The sequence below is a fragment of the Cavia porcellus genome, unplaced genomic scaffold (genome assembly GCF_034190915.1).
Source record: "Cavia porcellus strain 051 isolate PalLab524CR breed Dunkin Hartley unplaced genomic scaffold, mCavPor4.1 scaffold_29, whole genome shotgun sequence".
In the NCBI taxonomy this organism is placed as follows: domain Eukaryota; kingdom Metazoa; phylum Chordata; class Mammalia; order Rodentia; family Caviidae; genus Cavia; species Cavia porcellus.
The window spans coordinates 18143054-18156542 of NW_026947512.1; the positions used below are offsets into that span (position 1 = coordinate 18143054).

Consider the following 13489-nt stretch of genomic DNA (forward strand, 5'->3'; position numbering starts at 1 on the left):
GCTGACAAAAGTCCTTTCAAAACCACCAAAAACGTAAATTCTTTCGGGTCGGGACATGTCCCCAAACAGAGGACCTGTAGCTGTTTTGGCAATTCAGGAGGTGCGTAAGCAATAGCAATGATGTTCTTTAGAAAACAAGTCGATACTGAAGAACAGCTTTGGGTCCACTTGCAGCAGTGTTTGGTCACACGGTAGGTATCACAAACCTCAGGATCTCCAGGGAGAAACTGTGAGACCCTTGGGTTTGTGCTTGGAGTCGAATGGCAGCTACTAGCCCCTTGTTTCTGCTGCCTGCAGGAGACAGGCTGGATCAGTGATTTTCTGAGCTGGCAACTGAGGCTTTGAGCTGTCCCGGCCCCTCCTAGGCCATCCCTCTTCTCCCACCCCCCATCCTGACAGATGGAGACATCACTGTGATTATTGCTTTTAAAAGGTTGAGGCCAAATACTTATCTACAGGATGATCTCAACCACATTTTGAAAAATGTATGAATGTACAGGAAGGACATACACAAATGCCAATGAAGACTGACTCTGTCTCGGTGGAGGAAAAATCAATGATTTTCTTTCTCTTAAAGAGCAGAGAAGAGAGGGGCTGGGGATTTAGCTCAGCGGCTCAAGCACTTGCCTGGTAAATGTGAGGTCATGAGTTCGATCCCAGGTACCAAAAAAAAAAAAAAAAAAAGCAGAGAAGAGAAATGCCACCAAGGCCTCCTATAATGGCCCCAAGCACATCCTGAAGTAGCTGAGCTCTGAGCCCAGGCTTCTGCCGCATAAGTCCCCAGGAAAACAGCACCAGTCCTTGAGGCTGACCCTGCCTGGTGAGGTCCTCCAGGTGAAAAAAAGCGTTGTCATGATATTCAGCAGAATTCAAGCCTGGGCAGAAATCAGCACCAAACAGCTTTCTGGCAAAGGCAAAATAGCCTGGAGCAGGGCCCAGCTTTGTTGACAGAGGCTGGGTCCTGCCCCCACTCTGCTGAAGCCCGTCTCTGCTGGTGGGGCCCATCCAAGGCAAACACGGCAGCCTGCCCAGCCTCCCTGCACCCTTGTGCAAACGGTGGACTGGGGCAGCACACAGAACCCTGCTCCTTCCTCCGTGGTATCTCAGCGGTGTCTCCGCTGCAGGCACAGCCCCAGGCTAGTGTGCCAGGGTGCTTGGAGGTTGCCTCGCCTCCTGTCTCCCACCTGGGATAAGCAGTTGCTCTCTTTCCAAATCCTCCACTTAGGAGCTCTTCTCCGAGGCTGGCATTTTAAGGATGAGAGGCTTGAACTGTACACAGCAGATCCCAGGCCCTTTCTAGGCCCCTACCCACAGCACCTGGGAGCTGGCTGAACCACCCTACATATGGCAGGATTGTCAGCCTGTGCATGATGGACATTCGGGGCCACATATCTCCTTGTTGTGGGTGACTGTCCTGTGTATTGCAGGATATGTAGCAGCACCCTCTGCTCACTAGAGGCCACTAGCATCTCTCCAGTTGTGACAACCAAGAGTGTCTTTACACATTGTTAAACATTTCAGGATAAGGAGAGAAGCTTATACCCCAGCCCTGCCCTTTTTCAGTACTGGGGATTGAACCCAGGGCCCTCACTCTGCCCTACACACCCAGCTCTTTTTTATTCTTTATTTTGAGACAAGGTCTTACTAAGTTGCCCAGGCTAGACTTCAACTTGCCATCTGCCTGCCTCAGCCTCTCAGGTGTCAGAATTACAGACACACATCACCTGGCCTGGCTAAATGACCCCTTTTTGATACCAGCTACTCTCAAGGAAAGACTAGAGAGACTGAAGAAGGGGGTCTAGGAAGCAGGGCTGGGAAGCTGGTGCTAGAGTGGGGGTGGATAGGATGGGGGGTGGGGAGAAAGAAGAGACACTTGGAGGTTCCCACGAGAATAGAAAACTGGAGAAAGAGTCGACACTTTTAGGAATGTTGCTATGTAACCTCCCTCTTCTAAGGGAAACCATCAAAAACCTGCATCTCTGCAGCTCGGTGGCAGAATGCTTACCCAGTGTGCTGGGGCCCCCCCCAGTACCTTCAGCCCCAACAGCTACACCAGCAGCAGCAGCAATCTGCATGGGCAGGGGCGAATTAGGAGGCTGATGCGCCCTCAGCCCCACCCTCACCCCTGGCGGACAGACAGGGTCCAGCCCAGGGCCAAGCCTGTTTCATGGGCGATGCCCTCAGGGCATCCCAGACCATGATTCCCAGGTTTGCACAGAGGCATTGTTTGTTAATAACAATTCAGGCCAATTCAGTACCAGCCTCGTAAGTGTCACACTTGTTTCTGATAACACTGTCTCAGTGGGAGCAGCAGAGAGCTCATGACACCCAAGCCATGGGCTTTTGAACACTTTTCATCACAGGCAGGGTGGCCAGAGAAAGTACGTGGGTGCCTACTATGGGGACTTGGAACTGCTCCTGAGCCCCCGTAATATTCAGGCCTCCTTTACTGTCCTAGAGCACACCAGGTTTTTATTTCTTGGACTCAACACTTGTCTAAAGCTCACACACACACACACACACACACACACACACACGAATGCTGAGTCCCCAGCATTCCTGGGCCTGGCACATCGTGAACACTCAAAGCATATCTATTAAATGAATAAAAGGGTGGCATCCTGGCCCAGGGATATAGCTCAGTGGCACAAGCGCCTGCCTGGCAAGTGCGAGGTGATGATTTCAATCCCCAGAAACAAACAAACAAACAAAAAAGGAACACACCCTACTTCTTGACCAGGAATCTTCAACCTCCAGATCAAACATCACCTTCTCTGGGAAGCCTCCCTGATTTCTTTCAGCAGAAACAATTGAATGCATACCCAAAACATTCAGCTCATACCTTTATTACGTGTCACAGGACCTACTATTTGGGCGTGTTTGGCATCCCCTGCCTGAATGTAAACTCTTCAAGGACCATTGTGATGTCTCATGAATTACCCCAACTCCCATCAGCTCATAGTAGATTACTGACAACTACTTGTTTAAGTCAGGAATCAATAAATGCTCTCCTCTGTCTCCATTCCAAGCAAAACCCAAGAGCAAGAGCTGTTTTGGACACTGACTTCCTGGTCTTCCCATGGCCTTTTCCTCTGGCTTCCAGTACTAGACATGGAACCAGCACCTCCTGCATGCTTGGCACTCAGCCACTAAACTACATTCCCAGCCCTTTGAAAAGAACTTGCTTTTTTTCTGTTTTGTCTGTTTTTTGAGACAGGGGCTCACTATGCAGTTCAGGCTGGCCTTGAGCTCACTTTGTAGCCCAAGCTGGTCTTGAACTTGCAATGATCCTCCTACCTCAGCCTCCCAAGTGCTGGGATTACAGACATGTGCCATCACACCTGGTTTAAGAACTTGTATTTTGGGGTAAAGTTTTGCTAAATTGCCCTGGCTAGCCTGGAATTTGCAATGTTCTTGCTTCAGCCTTCTGAGTAGCTGGGATTACAACCAGGTGCCACCCAGCCACCTCACTTCCTGGTCCTTTGACACAAGAAACATTGATCCAGCCCCACTAAAGGTTGTTTCTGTCCCTGAGGGGAGGCAAGACACCCCAAAAGTCTGTGATGTTCCCTAGTCCAAAGGCTAGATGATGTGTGAAGCTTCAGCTGCATCACGCCCATGGGCCCAGGACTCTAGGAACCTTCTAGAAGCTTCTCCAGGACCACCCTGCCCCTGTCTACCCCCACTTCACGATCAGACTCTGTGCTTGGAGACAACCATTGGACACCATTGAATATGTGAAGACTCCACCACACCTGTCTAGGCCCCCCACATCCAGCACACATGAAGCTCCTGGGGAGCAGGTGGGGCTGAGTCCCCATAGCGCTGCCCCTACCTGGCTGAAGGCAGAGGTGAAGATGGTCTCCTGGGAGGGTCTGTCCCGAACAGGGCCCTCCTGCCTGCTGCAGTCCAGCTGGATGAGGGCACGGCACTCGGGGTGGCAGGTGAACTTGCAATCTGGAGGGGAAGAACCATAGGGGTGTAAGAGGCCTGTGGGGTTCCTGCCACCTCCCTCCCGGGGTTACACCCGAGAACCCTAGGGTTCACTCCCACTGGGGAGAGCAGTGCAAGAGGTGGGGACCCAGCACAAGGCCAATGCCCTGTTCACTGTTACCTGCAAGGGTGGGGCAGTGACATGACAGTGACACACTGCCTCCACCTGCGCCGTTTCACAGAAGTCCACAGTCACCATTATAGGCTGGGGGCCTCAGAGACTGTCACTGCCGGGCACCTGACCCAGGTCTGAACCTTCACAGGTCCACTTTCTGCTAATTCCCACCTGACACAGCCTACTGGGTTCACTTCCATGGAAGCGGAGATGTAATTTCCAGATGTGGAAACAGCCATGGGGACTTCCTTAGAGATAGGGAAACTGAGGCCAAGAGAGAGAGTATCAGATGCCCACCGATATAAAGCTGGTGTTTCCCTCCCAGCTTTCTTAGGGCTCCTTCTGGGGCCTCCTTGGCAGGAAGGAGGGAGCGAGGAATGTGGCCAAAAGGAAAGCATGGCACAGAAAGAATCAACACAAGTCTTCCAGCTGGCCAAAGGTAAAGGTCTCAGTGGCTCAAAGTGGCACAGGCCTGTACTCCTAGCGCTTGGAGAGGTGAGGCAGGAGGCTTGAACATTTGAGCTTAGCTTGGGCAACTTAGCAACTTAGCAAGACTCTCGATCAAAATATACACATTTATAAAAGGTAGGTGCAAACCCTGGGTTCAATTTTTGGTACAAAAATCAAGAACAAAAGCTCAGCTCAAAGGTGCAGTTTCCACACTGGCTGCTCTGCTAGTGTGACCTCTTGTCCAGAGATGCCGCAGCCCAGTCTGAAGGCCCAGCCTCACAGTGGCCAGACGTTTCTCAGGGTCCCCTGCTGCCTGTGAGCGAGGTGGATGCACTGGGGCAGAGGAATGGCTGCCTGGACTTGCTTGGATGGACCAGGGGGCTGCTTCTGGCTGATAAGGGCTCACACATGCCAAGTCTCTTCTAATAAGATTTAAACAGCACATCTGCTGCCTGTATTAATTACTTAATTTACTTAAATTTAATTTGGGGGGACAAGGTCTCACTGTGTAGTGCAGGCTACCCTCAAATGCCCAGCGATCCTCCTGCCTCAGTCTCCTGATGCTGAGACTACAGGTGTGCACCACCATGCCAGCCCCTGTTTCTAAAGCTGCTGAAGCACACTGACTCGGGTCGTAGTGACGGCTGCCCTTTTGCCCACATGCATGAACAGCTCTGGGATGAGGCCCACCTCTCACTGCCTCTTTTCCCTGCCTCCCCCACAATGAGCACCTGGGCCAAGCTCTTTGTAAGGGTGTCCTCACTACCGTCCGTAGGGCAGTGCCTGACAAGGTGGGGGCACAGATTCCAGAACCTTGCAGCCTCCTGACCCCACAAATTGAAGCCCTTGGCTATCTTTCTGGGTTGGAGTTGAGAACTCCACTGCTCACCTCCCTTGTGCCCATGGCTGGCATGGTACCAGCAGCCCCTTCTGCAGAGTCCTTCAGGGTCAAGGCCTTCCCCGCACACCTGCATGCCGGGTCCTCCCCTCCTCTGGGGACAGGCTGAGGGTCTCTGAGTATGCTCCATCCCCACCTGCAGAGGGAGATGTATTCCACGCAGGCACAGCTTCACCTTCATGGGTGAGGGGCACAGGGATATGCAGGCCAAGCCACCCAGGTCTGCAGTGCCCAGAAATACCAGGGCTGTTGACAATGTGGCACAGAGGCCAGAGTCCACAAAAGATAGCATTGTCCCCAGCTCTGGCCCTGGGACGCATCTGTGTAGCTCCTGGTCACCCTCTGAGCCATAAAAAATGCTGCGAAGATGCCAAGAAGTGGAAACCAGGAAGAGGAGAGGGAGGAAGCCCTGCCAGCCCCGAGACCGGCACTGCCCTCGCTCCCAACTGGATGTGTCCACCTGCAGCACCTGGTACGGCGAACACAAAACTCCGGCCATTGTGCAACTGGATCACTCTCATATCCTTCTCTCTCTTTCACCCTCTCTCTCGGACACACACAGACCCTGGAAACAGACCAAAACCTCAGAAGGATCTGTTTACAGGCTCGCTGCTGAGCTGGACAGAGCTGGGAACAGAGGACTCCAAGAGACGTGACTTGGGCTTTCAGTAACAGCAATTCGGGGTGCTAACGAGTCCACTCCAGCAGACCATGCAGTCAAGGGCTGCAGCCAAGCCACTGGAGCATGGCTGGGGGCTTCCTGGCCCCTAGAAAGGATGAAGTCAGAGTCCTAGTGCCTTTCTCCAGACAGGCAGCAGCCTGCAGCCCGACACGTGCTAGAAATGGAGGGCTCACAACACTCCAAAGACAGGGCTGAGTCCCTGGGACCCAGGAGCTGAGTGCTCTCCAGGGAGCTAGCCCAGGTGGCTCCCTGTGATCTGTCCTCCACAGCCTTCCCCCACTCAGTCTGGACAAGGGAAGAAAGAGGGGCCTTGAGTGGAGCAGGATCACACAGGGCTTGGGGAGGATGGAAGACCCCAGCACCCAGACTCCACTAGATTGCTCAGGGCAAAGGCCCAGGAGGTGGGTGACTTAAGATAGGACTGGACTGTCTCCCAGTCCGCAGGCTGACTTTACCATTCTGCCCCTGAAACATGGGACCTGAGCTGGCTTCTTCCTGGCTTCTGAGGTCTTGCTGGTCCCCTTGGCTTGCAGAGACCTCTGATCTCGGCCCATGTCTTCAGTGGGTTTGTCCCAGTGTTTCTATCTTCAATGGCTATCTTTAAGAATTCCTTCCAGTCACACTGGATTGGGGACCAGCTTACTCCAGTGTGATCTCAATTTAACCAATGACATCTGCAATGACCCCAGTTTCAAATAAGCTCTTGCTTAGAGGTACAGAGATTAGGACTTAAGTGTCTTTGTAGAGGGAAGCACAGACCAACCATGACACAGACCCTGGGCCACAGTGGGAAGGTAGACTTATTCTCAACAGAAAGAGGTTGCCATGGATACCATCTCCAGAGATTAGCAGTGGATGCAGGGCAGGGGGGCCCAGAAGTGCAAGGCTGAGTCCAGAGCCACTGTCTAACCCCAGAGACCCAGCTCCTGGCTTTTGTCACTCAGGTTTAGAAGCCATGTCAACCTGCTGTGCTCAAGGATGCCACCCACTCCTTCTCCTTCCACTTCAACGCAGAGGACGCAAAGCCTGCAGGTGGAACTTGGTGCTAGGAGACTGTTCTCCCAAAGTGCAGACTCTGCAAACCTCCTCCTAATCCCCAGGACTGCTGACTTGGTCTCCACCCCACTCCATTGTCAAATGCCAGCACACGTGGAACAAGGTGAAGGTGACACACGCTCTGCAGAGGGACGGTGTAACTCGAGTGGCTCCTTTTTCTGAAACCCAGGCATTCCATTGATAAGAAGCTCCAAGGCCCATGCACACGGGCAGTACATGGACAATCCTGAGATAACAGAGTTCTCCGCTTAACTCTCCCCGCTCCAGTGCAGGCCTAGGTGTGGGGTGAGGGCACGGCAGTCCTTAGCACGCAGAGCCTGGTTACAGGGAGCCCACTCTCTATCCACCACCACTCCTCAGTCAGCAAACAGCAGCTTGTCACCCTGTGTGGACAAAGGACTTCTGAGGCTGAGGGAAGCAGGCAAGTGTCCAAAGCATGGAGCAGATGTTCAGCCATCTGGGAGCAGGCCCACCTCAGGACACACCGTGTCCCAACCCCTCCACACTCTTTCTCAGGACCAGCCACCTGGCTGGTACTCTGCTGTGGTAAAGGGGGACGCCTGCCCTCCACGCTCTGTGAGGCTTCACTCATTTTCTCACCTATGAATGGAATCCTAACAGCCAGGTCAGAGGGCTGCCATGATAACCGAACAGGGTTCTGTCAAGAGCTGCTTAGAAGGCCTGGAGCACAGTCCCCAGTTAATAATGGCTCCTCCACCTCCTGCTCTGTACACTAGTCTGCTATGCTGATTTCTGTCCCACCCACCAACCTAATACAGAATGTACACCTTCCCCTAGCTACCTGCTTTCAAGATATGCACACAAAGAGATTTGCTTTTATCACAATGCATTAGGTACCAAAGAAAAATCTGAAAAAAAACAAAATAAGGACAGTACGTCAAAAATTATAATTTAGGGCCAGGGATTTAGCTCAGTGGCATAAGCACTTGCCTTGTAAGCGTGAGGTCATGAGTTTGATTCCTGGTACCAAAAAAAATATTATAATTTATGAAAGTGTTTAAAGAGGGGTGAGGATTGTCCTGATTTCCACTCTGGAAAACAGTCCTGGCTCCTTCTGAGACATTCCTTTGAGAGCCCATTTTTGCATTAGAGGCTGCCTATCAGGGCCTGACCATCAGTCCCCACCTGCTAGGCCGGCCCAGGCCTGCTCCACTCCTGGTAGCCCCATCATACTCTCAATGCAGCCTCCACCAGGGAAATCCTAGAGGGCCTCGGGGTCCCTGCAACAGACCCAGGAGTTCCTTCTGTGACCACACCACCTCTCCAGGTCCCTGTGGCTCAAGTCCCTGTTTCTTGGGCCCTTCCCAGCACTAGAGAAGCCCCTTTAATAGTGAGCACTCAAAAAACGTCACATGGATTGACTGAATGAATGGAGGAAGGAGTGGAACGTCATCTCTGGCTGAAGTGAAGAGACCAGAGTGTGAGCACTGATCTGACCTAGGCTAGCGTCCTGTCTCCTACTGCCTCACTGTCCCTTAAGTACAGGTGATCACAGTATCCACTTCTAGGGCTGCTGAGACGCTTAGATGAGATGATTACGTACGTAACAATGCAACATGTGGTACATACTAAGGATTCAATAAATGTTAGCTGTGCTTATGCCTGGTTAAAATCCAAGTATAGTCTGCCTGGCAGTCAGCATCAGACATCAAGAACTTGTCTGTGAACATCCCATCAGTACCACCAACCTCCTCCAGGTTTCTGCCAAGCCCAGGACACCCGCTCAGCCCTCCCCTGTGCACCCACCCCTTCTGGGAAGGAGCTCCCGATCACCACTCCCTGCTGAGGGTATCTGGAGCTAGGTGAGCGGTGACCTTCCTCTGTCTCCCCAGAACTTTCTTTTCCCCTCTTTCCTACTCACCCCTTCCAACACTGAATTTCTAAAAGTTTCACTAGTTTCAGAAAAGAAAATCATTAACCAAAGTTGACCATGTTCAACATCAAAGAGGATGTGGGAGATGCCAGGCATACCTTATTGATGCTTTCAGCTTTGCAGGGATTTATTTACCTGTATCTAAATGTATCTGCATCTCACCATTGTTCATGACAACAAAATGCCAGCAATACCCCCAAACCCACCTAATCTCCACGGGCCTCACCACAGTTATGTCGTATTTATCAATGGAAAACCACAGTGCCATGGGATAAGATGCTGCAGACAGATCACCACCGGTCAGCGTGGATATATGCCCACTGCCCACCAGTGAAAGAACAGAAAGGTTTCATGATCCTGACAATATAAAATACACACACACTCCTACACACATGGTGTGGGACGGTGTCCGCAAGGGCAATCACATGCTTGTTCTTCTAAGAGAAGAAATTTTAAACATTTTTCCTTTCTTCACAGTTTCTAAATAATTTGAATGTTTACAATGAGCCTGTCTTACTAAATAGGGGAAAAATAAACCGTAAAAAGAGAACAAAGAAAATCACATGCACATCTACATTTATTTCTTAGACAGACTATTTTATTCATTTATTTTTAGACATTATTTTAGAGCAGTTTTAGGGTCAGAGCAAAATTACACAGGAAGTATTCTTTCCCTTTCTTTTTTGTAGTAGTGGATTGAATACTGGGCTTTGTACTAAGCTACATCCCCAGCACTTCTAAATGTTTTAAAATTTATGTATTTATTTATTTATCAGGCCTCAATAAGTATCTGAGTTGACCAGCTTGGGCATAAGCTTGCAATCCCCCTGCCTCAGCCCCCCAGAGCACTAAAATTACAGGCTTGTGCTGCCACACACAGCCAAGTAGAGTTTCTTTATTACCCCTTCCCTGCACATGCACAACCTCCCACCCTCAGCACTTCCCATCAGAGTGGCTCAGCTGCCTCAGCTGATGAAGCGACACTGTCACATTCCACATCTGCAGCTATCTGGGTCACCCCTGGTGTCACACATTCTTGGTGTTACACGTTCTTGGGTCTGGACATGCGTCTACCATTACAGTACTGTATGAAGTAACTTTGATGCCCTAGAAATCCCCAGTGCTCCACCTACTCATTCCTCTCTACCCCAGCCCCTAGCATCCAGTTTCCACAGTTCTGCCTTCTCCAGAATAACACAGTTGGAATCAGGCAGCAGGCAGCCTTTTTAGACCAACTCTTTCACCAAGTAATACACACTGAAGTTTCCTTGCTTTCCTTTCGTGGCTTGAAAGTGCATCATCTTTATTGCTGAATAATATTCTACTGTCTGGATGTATTGTGATTTGTTTCTTTCCACCTACTGAACGACTCCTTGATTGCTTCCAAGTTTGGGCAATTCTGAATCAAACTTCTAGAAGCAGTTATGGGCAGAATTTTGTGTGAGCCTGTGTTTCCAGCACCTTTAGTAAATCCCTATTTTCTTTTGAGATGAGGAAATTGGGACTTGAAGAGGCACAGTGACTCACTGATTGCCTCGAAGCCAGCGAGCAACAGAGCCAGGTGGGGACTCTATCATCTCTGGTTGCTTCTCACTGCCTTGCTTTCATTCCATAGCCCGTTCCTCAGAACCAGCCCCTACTGGGACCTGGCCCCACCGTGCTCTGCATTGCTGGAAGCCAGGAGCGGACTGCACTGGAGATGGAAGTTAGGGTGGCCTAACTTCACGTGCAGGGCAGGCATGTGAACCCCTTCCTCAGGGGTTCTGGAAGAGCCACCTCACAGCTGGCTCCAGCCTCCCAGTTCAGCCAAGCTGCTCAGCTTTGGGGGCTGCCAGGGCTCCAGGAGTTTCTGCCTGCCTGCTCGGGACTGTTCTCCAGCCATGACCCTTCTGTCTCTGGGATGTCACCTCTAAGAGGCTCTAAACTATCAAGGTAACAGTCAGAGGTTCTTGTCCCAAGCCCTCAGGGTACTTCCTCAGAGAGGCTAGCTCCCCAAGCTCCAGCAGGTGGTAGCTCCCCGCCTCCCACATGCAGGCCCAAATGCCACAACCCCACTTGCCTTGACAGCAGGATGGGCACGGGGTTCCCACACCAGCCTTCTCACACAGGGGCACAGAAGCACACCCACTGGCTGGCTACAAATCAGAAACCTGTGAACTATGCCACTGGACATGTGTGCCAGAGGCCTTAGAGAGCAGGTGAAGGGATGGAACACTCGATGTGGGGCTGGGTGGTGGGAAGAATCTGGTCTCCATACCACATGGGTCAGGATTGGAAGCCCTGTGGCTAACTGGGTGTGAGATACCTGGACCATTCATCTCAGTTAAATATGAAATCGATCTAGCCTCAATTCTGTCATCCATAAGACAGAGGTCATATTTTTCTTATAGGCAAAATTATAATGTATGTAAGTGACCTAAAGGTGCCTGCACTTAGCAGGTACTCAGTAAGCAGCAACTTTAATTTTCAATACTAAGGGACTCTGAAGTCTGGGTATTCAGTTTCCTTTTGACTCAGCATGGGATGCCAGCCAAAAAACCTCTGATGTGCAGTCCTTTTCCACTGAGCTACAGAATCCTGCAACTTTCCCCTTCACCTGTATTATTCCTAGCTGCTCCCAGCTCCACCTCCCTCCATCACAGACTGGATGGGCCTGGGGGAGCAGGGCAGGCATGTGAACAGTACAGCATGCTGGTGGGAAGGCAGAGAGACTGGGATGCCAAGCCTTAGGGCTGCAGGCACCTCCAAAATCAACCCAGTGTCTATATGTTTTCCATACCAATGGAGGAACTAGTGTGGCCCATGGTGCAGGAATGGAAGCTCCATGCTCCAGAGTTAGGCAGTTGCTCAGGACACCTGCAGCTTAATGCTTCCAGGGAACAGCCTGAACCCCAGCCCTCCTAAGACCATTTACTGTAGTTACTTCAAAGAAGTTCAAGAAGACAGACTTTTGCTGAGGACACCTGCACCCTAACCACAGCCAGAGGGTCTGGAGACACACAAATGTCCCTTCCCAGTACACAACTCAAATTCCAATTCCAACTCCAACGTGGGGACGGGTGGGGGAGGATATGCCAGACAGCAAGACAGGAGGCCAACAGGAAAGGTCAGTGCAGTGGTAAGAAGGGGACCTAGAAATCACCTCCTAGAGACAGCAAATCTCCTCCTGGGAGGAGTCAAGAGAGGATGCATTGGAACACAGTCAAATTGGGATCCATGTTGAGGAAGGTGGCCTCTGGGAAGCAGGTCCTCCAAGGCAGATTGGTGAGGTAAGGTGGCACTGGGGAGCCTGGGCAAACCAAGGCAGTGGGAAGTGATCCGAACATTACTCTGAGGTCCTGGCCCGCACTGTTTCCCAACAACCCTACCTGCTTTGCATTTGGCAAGGTTGGGTGGAGCTAACTGTAATCTTAAGGGACCTTTTTATACTGAAAGAAAAGGCAAAAGGTCTGCTTGGTTGTTGACTCAGAATGTTCTATAGCAGGTATCAAAACCCTTTCCCTGCACCAGCAGTTACTAATTCCCCAAGCCTGATTTCCTGTATGTCACATCCCCAGGCAGCTGGACTTGTCCTCTGTGCCCTCCTCCCAGACATACCCAGCCATACTGGCAGAAGCTAGGCACCCAGGCGGGCCTGCAGAGGCACAGTCCTGCCCCACGTGGGTGGGCGTGGGTGGGTGTGCCTCTCGGCAGCGCATTAATCATCCATCTCCAGCAGGCCACACACCCTGAGGCTGAGAACTCTATGGAAGGCGGCTGTGGCCAAGCCAGGCCGGGTGTGCTGGGGGGGGGGGTGTCTGGAAGGGATAGGGCAGGGAGGGAGGGCAGGATGGTTCATAGCAAGTTCAGACAGCAAATGCAGGAAGTGGGGGGAGGAAGAGATGGTGCCCATCATGTGCTCATCCTGACCACAGGACATCTGGTCCATATGGCCAGTTTGGTATCACTTTGTGCTTTGAGAGTGCTGTTCCCTGATGCATGTCCCAATTGACCCACTGTGTGTACATATATGTGAAACTATAAACAAATTTTATGGGTTGAGTCACTTTTAGCAATTGATGCTTCCACCTCAGACAGTATTAACTGACTCCTGCTGGAACTGTGCTAGATCTCTCTTCTGATTCCTTTGGCCTTACCCAAGTTTTCTATCCACTCATCAGTGCTGGGATTGGAAACCAGGACCTCACATGCCAGGTGAGTACTGTATCCCTGAGCCACATTGATGGTACCCTATATTTTTAACATTTCCAAAATTAACCTAATTTTAATGCCCACAGTTATCTAAAATTAGCTCTGTTTTTAGGGTTGGGAGTGTAGCTCAGTGGTAGAGTATCCTGAGATCAATCCTAGCACCAAAAATTAAGTTACATTAAACTAAGTTTACTCTTTTAGATAGATTAC

General features: G+C 51.1%; 1 protein-coding gene across 1 annotated transcript in view; it reads right to left on the reverse strand.

The window, feature by feature from the left end:
- Rassf5 (Ras association domain family member 5) overlaps positions 1–13489 on the reverse strand; it is a 69752-nt gene that overhangs the window by 35569 nt on the left and 20694 nt on the right. Inside the window, exon 2 of the mRNA XM_003474778.5 lies at positions 3836–3957. Coding sequence (XP_003474826.1) covers positions 3836–3957 — 122 coding nt within the window. The remainder of the gene's footprint in view (positions 1–3835; positions 3958–13489) is intronic.